The sequence below is a fragment of the Amblyraja radiata genome, unplaced genomic scaffold (genome assembly GCF_010909765.2).
Source record: "Amblyraja radiata isolate CabotCenter1 unplaced genomic scaffold, sAmbRad1.1.pri S88, whole genome shotgun sequence".
Taxonomy (NCBI): Eukaryota; Metazoa; Chordata; class Chondrichthyes; order Rajiformes; family Rajidae; genus Amblyraja; species Amblyraja radiata.
In genome coordinates this window covers 176,272-197,005 of record NW_022630171.1, presented here as the reverse complement: position 1 = coordinate 197,005, position 20,734 = coordinate 176,272, and the positions used below count along the sequence as shown (strand labels likewise).

Here is a 20,734-nt window from a genome sequence, read left to right as displayed (position 1 = left end):
GTGCACACGGGAGAACGGCCCTTCGACTGCTCGGACTGCGGCAAGAGTTTCAAGACGGCGGATGTCCTGGAGACCCACCGGCGGTTGCACACGGGCGAGAAGCCCTATGGCTGCTCCACATGTGGCGAGAACTTTGCCTTGTTGTCTAGGCTACGGCAGCACCGGCAGTTGCACACGGGCGAGAAGCCCCATGTCTGCTCCACCTGCGGCCAGAGCTTTGCCCGAGTGTCGGCGCTGTGGGTGCACCAGCGGGTGCACAGCAGTGAGCGGCCCTTCACCTGCTCCGACTGCGGCAAAGGCTTCAAGTCGTCCAGGGAACTGAAGGTGCACAGGCACGTGCACACCAGCGAACGCCCCTACACCTGTAGCTACTGCGGCAAGGGCTTCACCCGGTACAGCGGCCTGCAGAATCACCAGCGCACCCACACCGGCGAGCGCCCCTACACCTGCACCCAGTGCGGCAAGGGCTTCACCACCTCCACCAGGCTGCTGATACACCAGCGCTCCCACACCGGCGAGCGCCCCTACACCTGCGCCCAGTGCGGCAAGGGCTTCACCCAGTCCAGCAGCCTGCTGGTTCACCAGCGCAGCACCCACACCGGCGAGCGCCCCTACACCTGCGCCCAGTGCGGCAAGGGCTTCACCAACTCCACCAGGCTGCTGATACACCAGCGCATTCACACCGGCGAGCGCCCCTACACCTGCGCCCAGTGCGGCAAGGGCTTCACCCAGTCCAGCAGCCTGCTGGTTCACCAGCGCAGCACCCACACCGGCGAGCGCCCCTTCACCTGTGCCCAGTGCGGCAAGGGCTTCACCAACTCCAGCAGCCTGCTGGTTCACCAGCGCAGCACCCACACCGGCGAGCGCCCCTACACCTGCGCCCAGTGCGGCAATGGCTTCACCACCTCTACCAGGCTGCTGATACACCAGCGCTCCCACACCGGTGAGCGCCCATACACCTGCGCCCAGTGCGGCAAGGGCTTCACCCAGTCGAACAGCCTGCTGGTTCACCAGCGCAGCACCCACACCGGCGAGCGCCCCTTCACCTGTGCCCAGTGCGGCAAGGGCTTCATCTGCTCCTCCAACCTGCAGAAGCACCAGCGCACCCACACCGGTGAGCGCCCCTACACCTGCGCCCAGTGCGGCAAGGGCTTTACCACCTCTACCAGGCTGCTGATACACCAGCGCTCCCACACCGGTGAGCGCCCATACACCTGCGCCCAGTGCGGCAAGGGCTTCACCCAGTCGAACAGCCTGCTGGATCACCAGCGCAGCACCCACACCGGCGAGTGCCCCTTCACCTGTGCCCAGTGCGGCAAGGGCTTCATCCGATATGGCTATCTGCAGAAGCACCAGCTTACTCACACCGGCGAGCGCCCCTACACCTGCGCCGAGTGTGGCAAGGGCTTCACCTGCTCCACCACGCTGCTGGTGCACCAGCGCACCCACACCGGCGAACGCCCCTACACCTGCGCCCAGTGCGGCAAGGGCTTCACCCAGTCCTCCAACCTGCAGAGGCACCAGCGCACCCACACCGGCGAGCGCCCCTTCACCTGTGCCCAGTGCGGCAAGGGCTTCATCCGCTCCACCAGGCTGCTGTCCCACCAGCGGGTTCACACCGGTGACAGTCCCGTCCCCAGCCCGGTGTGTGGAGAGCGCTCTGCCATGGACTCCCACGCCCTGTCTCACCAGCACGTACACACCAGTGGCCAGCCCTACGACTGCCCGTACTGTGGTGAGTCGTTTGACAGCTCGCGCGGGTTGCGGCATCACCGGCGGGCCCACGTCGGCGAGCAGCTGATCCCACTGTGACAAGAGAGCACGGGGGCGGCGGGAGCACCAGCGGATACACACCGGAGAGAGACCCTTTGTGTGCGCTGAGTGTGGCAAGGGTTTCGCTCGCATGTCCAACCTGTGGCAGCAATATCGTACCCACAGCGGTGAGCGTCCCTGCCCCGGCCTGTCCTGTGGTAAGGGCTACACCCGCTTTGACCACCTGCTGGAGCACCGGCCAATCCACACCGGCCAGCGCCCCTTCACCTGCCCGCTCTGTGGCAAGGCCTTTGCCCGCTCCTCCAGCCTGCTGGCACACCGCCACGTGGATAGATAGGCGCTGTTTAGGTAAACACAAAATACTGGAAGGAATGGGTAACATTTCTGGTCGAGACCCTCCTCAGTCTCGACCCGAAATGTCACTCAGTCCTTCTGTCCAGAGATGCTGCCTGTCCCGCTGAGTTACTCCAGCGTTTTGTGACCATTTTTGTAAACCAGCATCTGCAGTTCCCCGTTTTTATACCATTCTGGTTAACTGTGCAATACTCCAAATGCTACCTGAACAATGTCCCTTAAAGCTACACATATACATTCCTCTCTCCTTATCTCACATCCTTTTATCTCCTTATTTTCCCTCGCCTCTGTCACTTACTTCACGTTTCCAAAATAGTAACAAAAGATGCTGTGGGCCTTTGTTCATTAGAGTGATGGCCCAGGAGGGTTAAGTGTGTGTTGCATACTTGACTTTGTATCCCCTGCCACTCTCGCCGGCTAAATAATCAGTAAAGCTTGTGTTGGTTGATCTAACTTATTGTGAGTTGTCTGTTTTAAAAAATGTACCTTAACAGCTCTGGACTCCCCCAACATGGGGAACATGTTTCCTGCATCTACCCTGTCCAATCCCTCACTAATTGTATACGATTCTATAAGATACCCGCTCATCCTTCTGAATTCCAGTGAATACAAACCCAGTCGTCCCATTCTTTCAACATATGTCAGTCCCGCCATCTCAGGAATTAACCTGGTGAACCTACGCTGGGCTCCCTCAATAGCAAGAATATCCTTCCTCAAATTTGGAGACCAAAACTGCACACAATACTCCAGGTGTGGTGTCACCAGGGCCCTGTACAACTGCAGTAGGTCCACCTTGCTCCTAAACTCAATCCCTCTCTCTATGAAGGCCAACATGCCATTAGCTTATGATTTGAGTCTAGGAGCAGGGAGGTTCTACTGCAGTTGTACAGGGTCTTGGTGAGACCACACCTGGAGTATTGCGTACAGTTTTGGTCTCCTAATCTGAGGAAAGACATTCTTGCCATAGAGGGCGTACAGAGAAGGTTCACCAGACTGATTCCTGGGATGGCAGGACTTTCATATGAAGAAAGACTGGATAGACTCGCCTTGTACTCGCTAGAATTTAGAAGATTGAGGGGGGATCTTATAGAAACTTACAACATTCTTAAGGGGTTGGACAGGCTGGATGCAGGAAGATTGTTTCCGATGTTGGGGAAGTCCAGAACAAGGGGTCACAGTTTAAGGATAAGGAGGAAATCTTTTAGGACCGAGATGAGGAAAACATTTTTCACAGAGAGAGTGGTGAATCTCTGGAATTCTCTGCCACAGAAGGTAGTTGAGGCCACAGTTCGTTGGCTATATTTAAGAGGGAGTTAGATGTGGCCCTTGTGGCTAAAGGGATCAGGGGGTATGGAGAGAAGGCAGGTACAGGATACTGAGTTGGATGATCAGCCATGATCATATTGAATGGCGGTGCAGGCTCGAAGGACCGAATGGCCTCTTCTCCTGCACCTATTGTCTATGTTTCTATGCCATTAGCTTTCTTCACTGCCTGCTGTACCTGCATGCTTACTTTCAGTGACTGATGTAACAGGACACACAGATCTCGTTGTACTTCACATTATCCTAACCTGACACTATTCGTATAAACAGTGCTGGAGTAACACCTTACACTTCCTTATCTCTGTGCCTCCCTCTCAGTCTGAAGAAGGTTCCTTCACTCCAGCGATGCTGCCTGATCCGCTGAGTTACTCCAGCACTCTGTGAAACGTCACCTATCCATGTTCTCCACAGATGCTGCCTGACCCGCTGAGTTACTCCAGCACTCTGTGAAACGTCACCTATCCATGTTCTCCACACAGATGCTGCCTGACCCGCTGAGTTACTCCAGCACTCTGTGAAACGTCACCTATCCATGTTCTCCACAGATGCTGCCTGACCCGCTGAGTTACTCCAGCACTCTGTGAAACGTCACCTATCCATGTTCTCCACAGATGCTGCCTGACCCGCTGAGTTATTCCAGCATTCTGTGAAACGTCACCTATCCATGTTCTCCACAGATGCTGCCTGACCCGCTGCGTTACTCCAGCACTCTGTGAAACGTCGAGCATAGAAGTTGGGATGTAATGTTAAAATTGTACAAGGCATTGGTGAGACCAATTCTGGAGTATGGGGTACAATTTTGGTCACCAAATTATAGGAAGGATGTCAACAAAATAGAGAGAGTACAGAGGAGATTTACGAGAATGTTGCCTGGGTTTCAGCAACTAAGTTACAGAGAAAGATTGAACAAGTTAGGTCTTTATTCCTTGGAGCGCAGAAGGTTAAGGGGGGACTTGTTAGAGGTCTTTAAAATGATGAGAGGGATAGACAGAGTTGATGTGGATAAGCTTTTCCCACTGAGAGTAGGGAAGATTCAAACAAGGGGACATGACTTGAGAATTAAGGGACAGAAGTTTAGGGGTAACACGAGGGGGAACGTTACTCAGAGAGTGGTAGCGGTGTGGAATGAGCTTCCAGTGGAAGTGGTGGAGGCAGGTTCGATTTTATCATTTAAAAATAAATTGGATCGGCATATGGACGGGAAAGGAATGGAGGGTTATGGTCTGAGCGCAGGTAGATGGGACTAGGGGAGAATACGTGTTCGGCACGGTCTAGAAGGGCCGAGATGGCCTGTTTCCGTGCTGTCATTGTTATATGGTGGCATTGGAACAGGAAAGTAGACTATTATCTGAATGGTGGCCGATTAGGAAAAGGGGAGATGCAACGAGACCTGGGTGTCATGGTACACCAGTCATTGAAAGTAGGCATGCAGGTGCAGCAGGCAGTGAAGAAAGCCAATGGTATGTTAGCATTCATAGCAAAAGGATTTGAGTATAAGAGCAGGGTGGTTCTACTGCAGTTGTACAGGGTCTTGGTGAGACCACACCTGGAGTATTGCGTACAGTTTTGGTCTCCTAATCTGAGGAAAGACATTCTTGCCATAGAGGGAGTACAGAGAAGGTTCACCAGACTGATTCCTGGGATGTCAGGACTTTCATATGAAGAAAGACTGGATAGACTCGGCTTGTACTCGCTAGAATTTAGGAGATTGAGGGGGGATCTTATAGAAACGTACAAAATTCTTAAGGGGTTGGACAGGCTGGATGCAGGAAGATTGTTCCCGATGTTGGGGAAGTCCAGAACAAGGGGTCACAGTTTACGGATAAGGTGGAAATCTTTTAGGACCGTGATGAGAAAAACATTTTTCACACAGAGAGTGGTGAATCTGTGGAATTCTCTGCCACAGAAGGTAGTTGAGGCCACACAGTTCATTGGCTATATTTAAGAGGGAGTTAGATGTGGCCCTTGTGGCTAAAGGGATCAGGGGGTATGGAGAGAAGGCAGGTACAGGATAGTGAGCCTTCTTGATCATATTGAATGGCCTACTCCTGCACCTATTTTCTATGTTTCTATGCCATTAGCTTTCTTCACTGCCTGCTGTACCTGCATGCTTACTTTCAGTGACTGATGTACCAGGACACACAGATCTCGTTGTACTTCACATTATCCTAACCTGACACTATTTGTATAATACAGAGTGCTGGAGTAACACCTTACACTTCCTTATCTCTGTACCTCCCTCTCCTGTGACTCTCAGTCTGAAGAAGGTTCCTTCACTCCAGGGATGCTGCCTGACCCGCTGAGTTACTCCAGCACTCTGTGAAACGTCACCTATCCATGTTCTCCACACAGATGCTGCCTGACCCGCTGAGTTACTCCAGCACTCTGTGAAACGTCACCTATCCATGTTCTCCACACAGATGCTGCCTGACCCGCTGAGTTACTCCAGCACTCTGTGAAACGTCACCTATCCATGTTCTCCACACAGATGCTGCCTGACCCGCTCAGTTACTCCAGCACTCTGTGTCTATTGAGCAAGAGCATCCATGTACAACTATCGGTCCAGTCCAAAGTTCAATGAATGACCACTCTACACATCACACACAGCTTCCTTTCACCTGAAAGTCTTTCATGCTTTGCTTAGGGTAGTTATCATTAACATAGAAACATAGAAAATAGGTGCAGGAGTAGGCCATTCGGCCCTTCGAGCCTGCACCGCCATTCAATATGATCAAGAAGGCTCACCAGCGTCTCTTCTTCCTGAGGAGACTGAAGAAGGTCCATCTGTCTCCTCAGATCCTGGTGAACTTCTACCGCTGCACTATCGAGAGCAACCTTACCAACTGTATCACAGTATGGTACGGCAACTGCTCTGTCTCCGACCGGAAAGCACTGCAGAGGGTGGTGAAAATTGCCCAACGCATCACCGGTTCCTCGCTCCCCTCCATTGATTCTGTCCAAAGCAAGCGTTGTCTGCGGAGGGCGCTCAGCATCGCCAAGGACCGCTCTCGCCCCAACCATGGACTGTTTACCCTCCTACCATCCGGGAGGCGCTACAGGTCTCTCCGTTGTTGCCGGACCAGCAGGTCCAGGAACAGCTTCTTCCCGGCGGCTGTCACTCTACTCAACAACGTACCTCGGTGACTGCCAGTCACCCCCCCCCGGACACTCCTCCCACTGGAAAAACACTATGACTGTATACATGTAAATAGGTTTATTTATTGAAATCACATTCTATGTCGCTCTTCCAGGGAGATGCTAACTGCATTTCCTTGTCTCTGTACTGTACACGGACAATGACAATTAAAGTTGAATCTGAATCTGAATCTTTGGTCAAGGCACTTCTCCATAGAAGCCCACAGTGGAGGCGGCCATCTTTGGTCAAGGCACTTCTCCATTGAAGCCCACAGTGGAGGCGGCCATCTTTGATCAGGGCACGTCTACGTTGAAATCGAGGGGTGGCAGACAAGGGAGGTGTCCATCTTTGGTCAAGGCGCTTCTCCATTGAAGTCAATGGGAATGAAGCCTAGGGAGGTTTCCATCTTTGATCAAGTCACTTCTCTATTGAAGTCAATGAGGGGGGAGACGGCCATCTTTGATCAGGGCGCTTCTCCATTGAAGTCAATGAGGGGGAGACGGCCATCCTTGATCAAGTCACATCTCCATTGAAGTCAATGAGGGAGGACAGCGGCCATCTTTGATCAAGTTCCACCGCCTCCGCGCGATGACGTCGGGCTCTGCGCGGTGACGTGTTGCCCCCGCGGGGTCGAGCTGACGCAATGACGTTGCCGTTGCCGCCGCCGCCGCCGCCATCTTGTCGCTTCTCTGCTGGAGTTGAGTCTTTCTCTCCTTTGTTTCTCTTTTTCTCTCTTTTTTATCCGTTATTTCGCCTTTTCCCGCCCGGAAACGGCCCCGGGAACCCCAGGGGGCGGCGGGAGCGGAATCCGCAGCTTCCGGCCGCCAATAACCCGGGGAACGGCGGAGTTATCGCTAGTTAAGGCTGGTTAGCGGCTGGTTAACGGCTGGTTACCGCTCACTAGACGTGTTGGCCGTCGCTGACCCGATTTGGGGCCGATTTGGTGCTAAAATGGCGAAAACACACACAAATGGGATTTATCGCTAGTTGAGGCGGGTTAACCGCTAGTTAGCAACTGGTTAGCGCTCACTGGATGTGCTGGCTGTCAGTGGCTGTTTATCAGCGATTTTGGGCCGTTCTGGAGGTAGAATCTGCAAATGTGGCTTTAATAGAAACATAGACAATAGGTGCAGGAGTAGAGGCCATTCGGGTACGAGTTGGGCCGAAGGGCCTCTTTCCAATGCTGTATCACTTTATGACAAAGTGCTGGAGTAACTCAGCGGGTCAGGCAGCATCTGTGGAGAAGATAGACACAAAGTGCTGGAGTAACTCAGCGGGTCAGGCAGCATCTGTGGAGAGTAGGAATGGGTGGCGTTTTGAGGCAGCAACTGTACCGCTGCTCCACTGTGCCGCGCAGAATTATATAACGGTTTCCTCCGCCATAAACACACTCAATATGTGCTCGTAATGTCCTGTTTGCCAGCATGTTGACCCTCTGTGTTCCTCTCCTGCAGGGTTTAGGAGCCGTTGCTGTGGACGGAGAGTCGGGGACGTGAGCGGCCATTGAGGGCGGCCAGGGTGCCAGTGATCGGTGTGCGGGCTGAGCTTCGAGGGTCTGAGCTTTGATGGAGGACCAGATGACGGGGCACAACAAGGAGAGGCGTTATGAGTGCGACGTGTGTGGCAAGGCCTGCCGGAGCCCGAGCGAGCTGGAGGCCCACCGGCGGGTGCACACGGGAGAACGGCCCTTCGACTGCTCGGACTGCGGCAAGAGTTTCAAGACAGCGGATGTCCTGGAGACCCACCGGCGGTTGCACACGGGCGAGAAGCCCTATGGCTGCTCCACATGTGGCAAGAACTTTGCCTTGTTGCCTAGGCTACGGCAGCACCGGCAGTTGCACACGGGCGAGAAGCCCCATGTCTGCTCCACCTGCGGCAAGAGCTTTGCCCGGGTGTCGGCGCTGTGGGTGCACCAGCGGGTGCACAGCAGTGAGCGGCCCTTCACCTGCTCCGACTGTGGCAAAGGCTTCAAGTCGTCCAGGGAACTGAAGGTGCACAGGCACGTGCACACCGGCGAGCGCCCCTACACCTGTAGCGACTGCGGCAAGGGCTTCACCCGGTACAGCGGCCTGCAGAATCACCAGCACACCCACACCGGCGAGCGCCCCTACACCTGCGCCCAGTGCGGCAAGGGCTTCACCACCTCCACCAGGCTGCTGACACACCAGCGCTCCCACACCGGCGAGCGCCCCTACACCTGCGCCCAGTGCGGCAAGGGCTTCGCCCACTCCAGCAGCCTGCTGGTTCACCAGCGCAGCACCCACACCGGCGAGCGCCCCTACACCTGCGCCCAGTGCGGCAAGGGCTTCACCCGCTCCAGCACCCTGCTCAGGCACCAGAGCACCCACACTGGCGAGCACCCTTACACCTGCGCCCAGTGCGGCAAGGGCTTCAACTGCTCCTCCACCCTGCAGAAGCACCAGCGCACCCACACCGGTGAGCGCCCCTACACCTGCGCCCAGTGCGGCAAGGGCTACACCCAGTCCAGCAGCCTGCTGGTTCACCAGCGCAGCACCCACACCAGCGAGCGCCCCTTCACCTGTGCCCAGTGCGGCAAGGGCTTCATCTGCTCCTCCAACCTGCAGAAGCACCAGCGCACCCACACCGGTGAGCGCCCCTACACCTGCGCCCAGTGCGGCAAGGGCTTCACCCACCTCTACCAGGCTGCTGATACACCAGCGCTCCCACACCGGTGAGCGCCCATACACCTGCGCCCAGTGCGGCAAGGGCTTCACCCAGTCGAACAGCCTGCTGGATCACCAGCGCAGCAACCACACCGGCGAGCGCCCCTTCACCTGCGCCCAGTGCGGCAGGGCTTCATCCGATATGGCTATCTGCAGAGGCACCAGCTCACCCACACTGGCGAACGCCCCTACACCTGCGCCCAGTGCGGCAAGGGCTTCACCCAGTCCTCCAACCTGCTGGTTCACCAGCGCACCCACACCGGTGAGCGCCCCTACACCTGCGCCCAGTGCGGCAAGGGCTTCACCCGCTCCAGCAGCCTGCAGAGGCACCAACGCACCCACACCGGCTAGCGCCCCTACACCTGTGCCTAGTGCGGCAAGGGCTTCATCTGCTCCACCAGACTGCTGTCCCACCAGCGGGTTCACACCGGTGACAGTCCCGTCCCCAGCCCGGTGTGTGGAGAGCGCTCTGCCATGGACTCCCACGCCCTGTCTCACCAGCACGTGCACACCAGTGGCCAGCCCTACGACTGCCCGTACTGTGGTGAGGTGTTTGACAGCTCGCGGGGGTTGCGGCATCACCGGCGGGCCCACGTCGGCGAGCAGCTGCTCCCACTGTGACAAGAGAGCACGGGGGCTGCGGGAGCACCAGCGGATACACACCGGAGAGAGACCCTTTGAGTGCGCTGAGTGTGGCAAGGGTTTCACTCGCATGTCCAGCCTGTGGCAGCAATATCGTACCCACAGCGGTGAGTGTCCCTTCCCCGGCCTGTCCTGTGGTAAGGGCTACACCCGCCTTGACCACCTGCTGGAGCACCGGCGAATCCACACCGGCCAGCGCCCCTTCACCTGCCCGCTCTGTGGCAAGGCCTTTGCCCGCTCCTCCAGCCTGCTGGCACACCGCCACGTGGATAGATAGGCGCTGTTTAGGTAAACACAAAATACTGGAAGGAATGGGTAACATTTCTGGTCGAGACCCTCCTCAGTCTCGACCCGAAATATCACTCAGTCCTTCTGTCCAGAGATGCTGCCTGTCCCGCTGAGTTACTCCAGCGTTTTGTGTCCATTTTTGTAAACCAGCATCTGCAGTTCCTCGTTTTTATACCATTCTGGTTAACTATGCAATACTCCAAATGCTACCTGAACAATGTCCCTTAAAGCTACACATATACATTCCTCTCTCCTTATCTCACATCCTTTTATCTCCTTATTTTCCCTCGCCTCTGTCACTTACTTCACGTTTCCAAAATAGTAACAAAAGATGCTGTGGGCCTTTGTTCATTAGAGTGATGGCCCAGGAGGGTTAAGTGTGTGTTGCATACTTGAATTTGTATCCCCTGCCACTCTCGCCGGCTAAATAATCAGTAAAGCTTGTGTTGGTTGATCTAACTTATTGTGAGTTGTCTGTTTTAAAAAATGTACCTTAACAGTTCTGGACTCCCCCAACATGGGGAACATGTTTCCTGCATCTACCCTGTCCAATCCCTCACTAATTGTATACGATTCTATAAGATACCCGCTCATCCTTCTGAATTCCAGTGAATACAAACCCAGTCGTCCCATTCTTTCAACATATGTCAGTCCTGCCATCATCTCAGGAATTAACCTGGTGAACCTACGCTGGGCTCCCTCTAATAGCAAGAATATCCTTCCTCAAATTTGGAGACCAAAACTGCACACAATACTCCAGGTGTGGTGTCACCAGGGCCCTGTACAACTGCAGTAGGTCCACCTTGCTCCTACACTCAATCCCTCTCTCTATGAAGGCCAACATGCCATTAGCTTATGATTTGAGTATAGGAGCAGGGAGGTTCTACTGCAGTTGTACAGGGTCTTGGTGAGACCACACCTGGAGTATTGCGTACAGTTTTGGTCTCCTAATCTGAGGAAAGACATTCTTGCCATAGAGGGAGTACAGAGAAGGTTCACCAGACTGATTCCTGGGATGTCAGGACTTTCATATGAAGAAAGACTGGATAGACTCGGCTTGTACTCGCTAGAATTTAGAAGATTGAGGGGGGATCTTATAGAAACTTACAAAATTCTTAAGGGGTTGGACAGGCTAGATGCAGGAAGATTGTTCCCGATGTTGGGGAAGTCCAGAACAAGGGGTCACAGTTTAAGGATAAGGGGGAAATCTTTTAGGACCGAGATGAGGAAAACATTTTTCCCACACAGAGAGAGTGGTGAATCTCTGGAATTCTCTGCCACAGAAGGTAGTTGAGGCCACAGTTCGTTGGCTATATTTAAGAGGGAGTTAGATGTGGCCCTTGTGGCTAAAGGGATCAGGGGGTATGGAGAGAAGGCAGGTACAGGATACTGAGTTGGATGATCAGCCATGATCATATTGAATGGCGGTGCTGGCTCGAAGGGCCGAATGGCCTCTACTCCTGCACCTATTGTCTATGTTTCTATGCCATTAGCTTTCTTCACTGCCTGCTGTACCTGCATGCTTACTTTCAGTGACTGATGTAACAGGACACACAGATCTCGTTGTACTTCACATTATCCTAACCTGACACTATTTGTATAATACAGAGTGCTGGAGTAACACCTTACACTTCCTTATCTCTGTACCTCCCTCTCCTGTGACTCTCAGTCTGAAGAAGGTTCCTTCACTCCAGGGATGCTGCCTGACCCGCTGAGTTACTCCAGCACTCTGTGAAACGTCACCTATCCATGTTCTCCACAGATGCTGCCTGACCCGCTGAGTTACTCCAGCACTCTGTGAAACGTCACCTATCCATGTTCTCCACAGATGCTGCCTGACCAGTTGAGTTACTCCAGCACTCTGTGAAACGTCACCTATCCATGTTCTCCACAGATGCTGCCTGACCCGCTGAGTTATTCCAGCATTCTGTGAAACGTCACCTATCCATGTTCTCCACAGATGCTGCCTGACCCGCTGCGTTACTCCAGCACTCTGAAACGTCGAGCATAGAAGTTGGGATGTAATGTTAAAATTGTACAAGGCATTGGTGAGACCAATTCTGGAGTATGGGGTACAATTTTGGTCACCAAATTATAGGAAGGATGTCAACAAAATAGAGAGAGTACAGAGGAGATTTACGAGAATGTTGCCTGGGTTTCAGCAACTAAGTTACAGAGAAAGATTGAACAAGTTAGGTCTTTATTCCTTGGAGCGCAGAAGGTTAAGGGGGGACTTGTTAGAGGTCTTTAAAATGATGAGAGGGATAGACAGAGTTGATGTGGATAAGCTTTTCCCACTGAGAGTAGGGAAGATTCAAACAAGGGGACATGACTTGAGAATTAAGGGACAGAAGTTTAGGGGTAACATGAGGGGGAACGTTACTCAGAGAGTGGTAGCTGTGTGGAATGAGCTTCCAGTGGAAGTGGTGGAGGCAGGTTCGATTTTATCATTTAAAAATAAATTGGATCGGCATATGGACGGGAAAGGAATGGAGGGTTATGGTCTGAGCGCAGGTAGATGGGACTAGGGGAGAATACGTGTTCGGCACGGACTAGAAGGGCCGAGATGGCCTGTTTCCGTGCTGTCATTGTTATATGGTGGCATTGGAACAGGAAAGTAGACTATTATCTGAATGGTGGCCGATTAGGAAAAGGGGAGATGCAACGAGACCTGGGTGTCATGGTACACCAGTCATTGAAAGTAGGCATGCAGGTGCAGCAGGCAGTGAAGAAAGCCAATGGTATGTTAGCATTCATAGCAAAAGGATTTGAGTATAAGAGCAGGGAGGTTCTACTGCAGTTGTACAGGGTCTTGGTGAGACCACACCTGGAGTATTGCGTACAGTTTTGGTCTCCTAATCTGAGGAAAGACATTCTTGCCATAGAGGGAGTACAGAGAAGGTTCACCAGACTGATTCCTGGGATGTCAGGACTTTCATATGAAGAAAGACTGGATAGACTCGGCTTGTACTCGCTAGAATTTAGGAGATTGAGGGGGGATCTTATAGAAACGTACAAAATTCTTAAGGGGTTGGACAGGCTGGATGCAGGAAGATTGTTCCCGATGTTGGGGAAGTCCAGAACAAGGGGTCACAGTTTACGGATAAGGTGGAAATCTTTTAGGACCGTGATGAGAAAAACATTTTTCACACAGAGAGTGGTGAATCTGTGGAATTCTCTGCCACAGAAGGTAGTTGAGGCCACACAGTTCATTGGCTATATTTAAGAGGGAGTTAGATGTGGCCCTTGTGGCTAAAGGGATCAGGGGGTATGGAGAGAAGGCAGGTACAGGATAGTGAGCCTTCTTGATCATATTGAATGGCCTACTCCTGCACCTATTTTCTATGTTTCTATGCCATTAGCTTTCTTCACTGCCTGCTGTACCTGCATGCTTACTTTCAGTGACTGATGTACCAGGACACACAGATCTCGTTGTACTTCACATTATCCTAACCTGACACTATTTGTATAATACAGAGTGCTGGAGTAACACCTTACACTTCCTTATCTCTGTACCTCCCTCTCCTGTGACTCTCAGTCTGAAGAAGGTTCCTTCACTCCAGGGATGCTGCCTGACCCGCTGAGTTACTCCAGCACTCTGTGAAACGTCACCTATCCATGTTCTCCACACAGATGCTGCCTGACCCACTGAGTTACTCCAGCACTCTGAAACGTCACCTATCCATGTTCTCCACACAGATGCTGCCTGACCCGCTGAGTTACTCCAGCACTCTGTGAAACGTCACCTATCCATGTTCTCCACACAGATGCTGCCTGACCCGCTGAGTTACTCCAGCACTCTGTGAAACGTCACCTATCCATGTTCTCCACACAGATGCTGCCTGACCCGCTGAGTTACTCCAGCACTCTGTGAAACGTCACCTATCCATGTTCTCCACACAGATGCTGCCTGACCCGCTCAGTTACTCCAGCACTCTGTGTCTATTGAGCAAGAGCATCCATGTACAACTATCGGTCCAGTCCAAAGTTCAATGAATGACCACTCTACACATCACACACAGCTTCCTTTCACCTGAAAGTCTTTCATGCTTTGCTTAGGGTAGTTATCATTAACATAGAAACATAGAAAATAGGTGCAGGAGTAGGCCATTCGGCCCTTCGAGCCTGCACCGCCATTCAATATGATCAAGAAGGCTCACCAGCGTCTCTTCTTCCTGAGGAGACTGAAGAAGGTCCATCTGTCTCCTCAGATCCTGGTGAACTTCTACCGCTGCACCATCGAGAGCATCCTTACCAACTGTATCACAGTATGCTACGGCAACTTCTCTGTCTCCGACCGGAAGGTGGTTAAAATTGCCCAACGCATCGCCGGTTCCTTGCTCGCTCCCCTCCATCGAATCTGTCCAAAGCAAGCGTTGTCTGCGGAGGGCGCTCAGCATCGCCAAGGACTTGCTCTCACCCCAACCATGGACTGTTTACCCTCCTCAGATTCACATTCAGATTCAACTTTAATTGTCATTGTCCGTGTACAGTACAGAGACAACGAAATGCATTTAGCATCTCCCTGGAAGAGCGACATAGCATATGATTTGAATAAATATTTACATTAGCATATATACAGACAGTGTTTTTCCTGTGGGAGGAGTGTCCGGGGGGGTGATTGGCAGTCACCGAGGTACGTTGTTGAGTAGATGGACAGCCGCAGGGCAGAAGCTGTTCCTGGACCTGCTGGTCCGGCAACAACGGAGAGACCTGTAGCGCCTCCCGGATGGTAGGTGGGTAAACAGTCCGTGGTTGGGGTGAGAGCAGTCCTTGGCGATGCTGAGCGCCCTCCGCAGACAACGCTTGCTTTGGACAGACTCAATGGAGGGGAGCGAGCGAGGAACCGGTGATGCGTTGGGCAATTTTCACCACCCTCTGCAATGCCTTCCGGTCGGAGACCGAGCAGTTGCCATACCATACTGTGATGCAGTTGGTAAGGATGCTCTCGATGGTGCAGCGGTAGAAGTTCACCAGGATCTGAGGAGACAGATGGACCTTCTTCAGTCTCCTCAGGAAGAAGAGACGCTGGTGAGCCTTCTTGATCAGAGTTGAGGTATTGTGGGTCCAAGAGAAGTCATCGGAGATGTTGACCCCCAGGAACCAGAAGCTAGAAACACGTTCCACCTCCGTCCCGTTAATGGGGATGGGGGTGTGCGTGCCGCCCCTAGACTTCCTGAAGTCTACAATGAGCTCCTTGGTCTTCTTGGCGTTAAGGGCCAGGTTGTTGTCAGCGCACCATGCTGCTAGGAGCTGGACCTCCTCCCTGTAGGCCGACTCATCCTTGTTGCTGATGAGGCCTACCATCCGGGAGCTCCTACCATCCGGGAGGCGCTACAGGTCTCTCCGTTGCTAACTGCATTTCGTTGTCTCTGTACCGTACACTGACAATGACAATTAAAGTTAAATCTGAAGTTGAATTGAATTGAATCTTTGGTCTCCATTGAAGTCAAAGGGAGTGAAGCCCAGAGGGAGGTGGCCATCTTTGATCAAGGCACTTCCCCACTCCATTGAAGTCAGTGGGGGTGGCCATCTTTGACCAAGTCATATCTCCATTAAAGTCAATGGGAATGAAGCTGGGGTGGCCATCTTTGATCAAGGCACTTCTCCACTCAATGGGGGTGAATCCCAGGAAGGTGGCCATCTTTGATCAAGGCACTTCTCCACTCAATGGGGATGAATCCCAGGAAGGTGGCCATCTTTGATCACGGCACTTCATTGAAGTCAATGGTAGGTGAAGCCCAGTGGGGCGGGGGCGGCCATCTTTGTTAAAGGCACTTCCCCATTGTAGTCATTGAGAGGGGGTGGTGATGCACAGGGAGGCGGCGGCCACCTTTGCTACTGGCACAACTTCCATTGAAGTCTATGAAGGGAGTGCAGCGGCCATCTTTGATCAAGGCACTTCCCCCATTGAAGTCAATGGGGCCCAGGGGTGACGGCCATTTTTGCTACTGGCAGTCGTCTCCATTGGAGTCAATGGGAATGAATCCCGGGGGGGCGGCCATCTTTGGTAAAGTCACGTCTTCCATTGAAGTGTATGAAATGGGAGGTACACAAACTTGCTGGAGGAACTCAGCGGGTGCAGCAGCATCTATAGAGCGAAGGAAATAGGCGACGTTTCGGGCCGAAACCCTTCTTCAGACTTCAATGTATGAAATGGGGCAGCGGCCATCTTTCATCAAGGCAGTCTTCCCCCATTGAGTCGTGTGTGTGGGCGGCCATCTTTGATACTGGCAGTCATCTCCATTGAAGCCAGTGGGAGTGAAACCGCGGGGGCGGCGGCCATCTTTGATCAGGGCACTTCTTCCATTGAGGGGCCGGGCCGGTGACGTTCTACCCCTCCGCGCGATGACGTCGAGGCCCCTTACGCGGTGACGTTCAGGGCAGGGACGTGGCCCCTCCTCCTCCCGCCGCCGCCATCTTGTCGCTTCTCTGCTGGAGTTGAGTCTTTCTCTCCTTTTCTTCTCCTTTTTCTCTCCTTTTTCATCCCCTTTTCCGCTGGTTAGCGCTGACCACACGTGTTGGCCGTCGCTGACCAGTTTAGCCGCGATTTGGGGCCGTTCTGGGGGTTGAATCTCCCAATGTGGAAAAATGCAGCCAAATGTGGCTTTTATCGCCTAATATCGCTAGTTAGGGCTGGTTAACCGCTGGTTAGCAACTGGTTAACGATCACTAAACGTGTTAACCCTCCCTGGCCCGTTTAGCGGCGATTTGGGGCCGTTCTAGGGTTTAATCTCCCAATGTGGTCAAATGTGACTTTTATCGCTAGTTACGGCGGTTAACCACTGGTTAGTAGTTGGTTAACGGCTGGTTAACGCTCACCACATGTGTTGGCCGCCGCTGACCAGTTTAGCAGCGATTTGGGGCAGTTCTGGGGTTGAATCTCCCAATGTGGTCAAATGTGGCTTTTATCGCCTAATATCGCTAGTTAGGGCTGGTTAACCGCTGGTTACCGCTCACTAGACGTGTTGGCCGTCGCTGACCCGTTTAGCAGCGATTTGGGGCCGGTTTGGTGCTAAAAAGCTAGTTAAGGCGGGTTAACCGCTAGTTAGCAACTGGTTAGCACTCACTGGATGTGCTGGCAGTCAGTGGCTGTTCATCAGCGATTTTGGGCCGTTCTGGAGGTAGAATCTGAAAATGTGGCTTTAATAGAAACATAGACAATAGGTGCAGGAGTAGAGGCCATTCGGGTACGAGTTGGGCCGAATGCCGGAGTTCTTTCCAATGCTGTATCACTTTATGACAAAGTGCTGGAGTAACTCAGCGGGTCAGGCAGCATCTGTGGAGAAGATAGACACAAAGTGCTGGAGTAACTCAGCGGGTCAGGCAGCATCTGTGGAGAAGATAGACACAAAGTGCTGGAGTAACTCAGCGGGTCAGGCAGCATCTGTGGAGAGTAGGAATGGGTGGCGTTTTGGGTCGACACCCTTCTTTGGTTTAGTTTAGTTTAGAGATGCAGCGCGGAAACAACAGGCCTTTCGGCCCACGGAGTCCGTGCCGACCAGCGATCACCCCGTACACTAGCACTATCCCACGCACATTAGGGACAATTCAGCAATTTTGTGGAGGCCGATTCATCTACAACCCTGAACGTCTTTGGAGGAAACAGGAGCACTCGGAGTGAAAACCCACGCAGGTCAATGGGAGAACGTACAAACTCCGCACAGAGAGCACCCGTAGTCAGGATCGAGCCCGGGTCTCTGGCGGTGAGGCAGCAACTGTACCGCTGCTCCACTGTGCCGCGCAGAATTATATAACGGTTTCCTCCGCCATAAACACACTCAATATGTGCTAGTAATGTCCTGTTTGCCAGCTTGTTGACCCTCTGTGTTCCCCTCCTGCAGGGTTTAGGAGCCGTTGCTGTGGACGGAGAGACGGGTACGTGAGCGGCCATTGAGGGCGGCCAGGGTGCCGGCGAGCCCCCCATCTGCTCGGTGTGCGGGCTGAGCTTTGAGGGTCTGAGCTTCGATGGAGGACCAGATGACGGGGCACAACAAGGAGAAGCGTTATGAGTGTGACGTGTGTGGCAAGGCCTGCCGGAGCCCGAGCGAGCTGGAGGCCCACCGGCGGGTGCACACGGGAGAACGGCCCTTCGACTGCTCGGACTGCGGCAAGAGTTTCAAGACGGCGGATGTCCTGGAGACCCACCGGCGGTTGCACACGGGCGAGAAGCCCTATGGCTGCTCCACATGTGGCAAGAATTTTGCCTTGTTGTCTGGGCTACGGCAGCACCGGCAGTTGCACACGGGCGAGAAGCCCCATGTCTGCTCCACCTGCGGCAAGAGCTTTGCCCGGGTGTCGGCGCTGTGGGTGCACCAGCGGGTGCACAGCAGTGAGTGGCCCTTCACCTGCTCCGACTGTGGCAAAGGCTTCAAGTCGTCCAGGGAACTGAAGGTGCACAGGCACGTGCACACCAGCGAGCGCCCTTACACCTGTAGCGACTGCGGCAAGGGCTTCACCCAGTACAGCGGCCTGCTGGATCACCAGCACACCCACACCGGCGAGCGCCCCTACACCTGCGCCCAATGCGGCAAGGGCTTCCCAACCTCCACCAGGCTGCTGGTTCACCAGCTCACCCACACCGGCGAGCGCCCCTTCACCTGCGCCCAGTGCGGCAAGGGCTTCAGCCAGTTCTCCAGCCTGCAGAATCACCAGCGCACCCACACTGGCGAGCGCCCCTTCACCTGCACCCAGTGCGGCAAGGGCTTCACCAACTCTGGCTCCCTGCAGAGGCACCAGCGCACCCACACCGGTGAGCGCCCCTACACCTGCGCCCAGTGCGGCAAGGGCTTCACCCAGTATGGCAGCCTGCAGAGGCACCAGCTCACCCACACTGACGAACGCCCCTTCACCTGCGCCCAGTGTGGAAAGGGCTTCACCCTCTCCGCCACGCTGCTGGTGCACCAGCGCACCCACACCGGCGAACGCCCCTACACCTGCGCCCAGTGTGGCAAGGGCTTCACCCAGCCCTCCAACCTGTATAGGCACCAACGCACCCACACCGGCAAGCACCCCTACACCTGCGCTCAATGCGGCAAGGGCTTCCCCAGCTCCACCAGGCTGCTGAATCACCAGCGCTCCCACACTGGCGAACGCCCCTTCACCTGCGCCCAGTGCGGCAAGGGCTTCACCAACTCTGGCTCCCTGCAGAGTCACCAGCGCACCCACACCGGTGAGCGCCCCTACACCTGCGCCCAGTGCGGCAAGGGCTTCACCAACTCTGGCTCCCTGCAGAGGCACCAGCGCACCCACACCGGGGAGCGCCCCTACACCTGCGCCCAGTGCGGCAAGGGCTTCACCCAGTCCTCCAACCTGCTGGAGCACCAGCGCACCCACACTGGCGAACGCCCCTTCACCTGCGCCCAGTGTGGAATGGGCTTCACCATCTCCGCCACGCTGCTGGTGCACCAGCGCACCCACACCGGCGAACGCCCCTACACCTGCGCCCAGTGTGGCAAGGGCTTCACCTGCTCCATCAGGCTGCTGTCCCACCAGCGGGTTCACACCGGTGACCGTCCAGTCCCCAGCCCAGTGTGTGGAGAGCACTCTGCCATGGACTCCCACTCCCTGTGTCACCAGCACGTGCACACCAGTGTCCCGCCCTACGACTGCCCGTACTGCGGTGAGTCGTTTGACAGCTCGCGGGGGTTGCGGCATCACCAGCGGGCCCACGTCGGCGAGCAGCTGCTCCCACTGTGACAAGAGAGCACGGGGGCGGCGGGAGCACCAGCGGATACACACCGGAGAGAGACCCTTTGAGTGCGCTGAGTCTGGCAAGGGTTTCACTCGCATGTCGCATATGGACTTCAGAAAGGCCTTTGACAAGGTTCCTCATGGAAGGTTGGTTAAGAAGGTTCAATGGTTGGGTATTAATGGTGGAGTAGCAAGGTGGATTCAACAGTGGCTGAATGGGAGATGCCAGAGAGTAATGGTGGATGGTTGTTTGTCAGGTTGGAGGCCAGTGACGAGTGGGGTGCCACAGGGATCTGTGTTGGGTCCACTGTTGTTTGTCATGTACATCAATGATCTGGACGATGGTGTGGTAAATTGGATTAGTAAGTATGCAGATGATACTAAGATAGGTGGGGTTGCGGGTAATGAAGTAGAGTTTCAAAGTCTACAGAGAGAATTATGCCAGTTGGAAGAGTGGGCTGAAAGATGGCAGATGGAGTTTAATGCTGATAAGTGTGAGGTGCTACATCTTGGCAGGACAAATCAAAATAGGACGTACATGGTAAATGGTAGGGAATTGAAGAATGTAGGTGAACAGAGGGATCTGGGAATAACTGTGCACAGTTCCCTGAAAGTGGAATCTCATGTAGATAGGGTGGTAAAGAAAGCTTTTGGTGTGCTGGCCTTTATAAATCAGAGCATTGAGTATAGAAGTTGGGATGTAATGTTAAAATTGTACAAGGCATTGGTGAGGCCAATTCTGGAGTATGGGGTACAATTTTGGTCGCCTAATTATAGGAAGGATGTCAACAAAATAGAGTGAGTACAGAGGAGATTTACTAGAATGTTGCCTGGGTTTCAG

The 20,734-nt window shown here is 54.0% G+C and overlaps 2 protein-coding genes across 2 annotated transcripts; both read left to right on the top strand.

Moving 5' to 3' along the window:
* Window positions 1-90: 90 nt before the first annotated feature.
* On the top strand, window positions 91-15,714 carry LOC116969568 (zinc finger protein 615-like; the record flags this gene model as incomplete). Its single annotated transcript, XM_033016407.1, has 3 exons — window positions 91-1,632; window positions 1,714-1,789; window positions 15,650-15,714. Coding segments are annotated over 3 exons (1,683 nt in total), but the record flags the coding sequence as incomplete, so codon positions are not given.
* A 162-nt stretch (window positions 15,715-15,876) lies between these two features.
* LOC116969567 (zinc finger protein 229-like) lies at window positions 15,877-19,989 on the top strand. Its single transcript, XM_033016406.1, has 4 exons — window positions 15,877-15,930; window positions 18,253-18,903; window positions 19,072-19,098; window positions 19,435-19,989. The coding sequence occupies exons 1-4, from the start codon at window positions 15,877-15,879 to the stop codon at window positions 19,897-19,899; spliced, it is 1,197 nt and encodes a 398-aa protein (XP_032872297.1). The 3' UTR covers window positions 19,900-19,989.
* The last annotated feature ends 745 nt before the right edge of the window (window positions 19,990-20,734 follow it).

What these genes read in the sequence shown, in the direction of transcription:
- LOC116969567 (XM_033016406.1), top strand. Translation starts at nt 15,877, where the DNA reads ATGAATCCCAGGAAGGTGGCCATCTTTGATCACGGCACTTCATTGAAG. An exon ending in GCACTTCATTGAAGTCAATG is followed by an intron (nt 15,931 to 18,252) that starts GTAGGTGAAGCC and finishes AGCCCGAGCGAG; the next exon opens with CTGGAGGCCCACCGGCGGGT. An exon ending in CCCTCTCCGCCACGCTGCTG is followed by an intron (nt 19,099 to 19,434) that starts GTGCACCAGCGC and finishes GGCTCCCTGCAG; the next exon opens with AGGCACCAGCGCACCCACAC.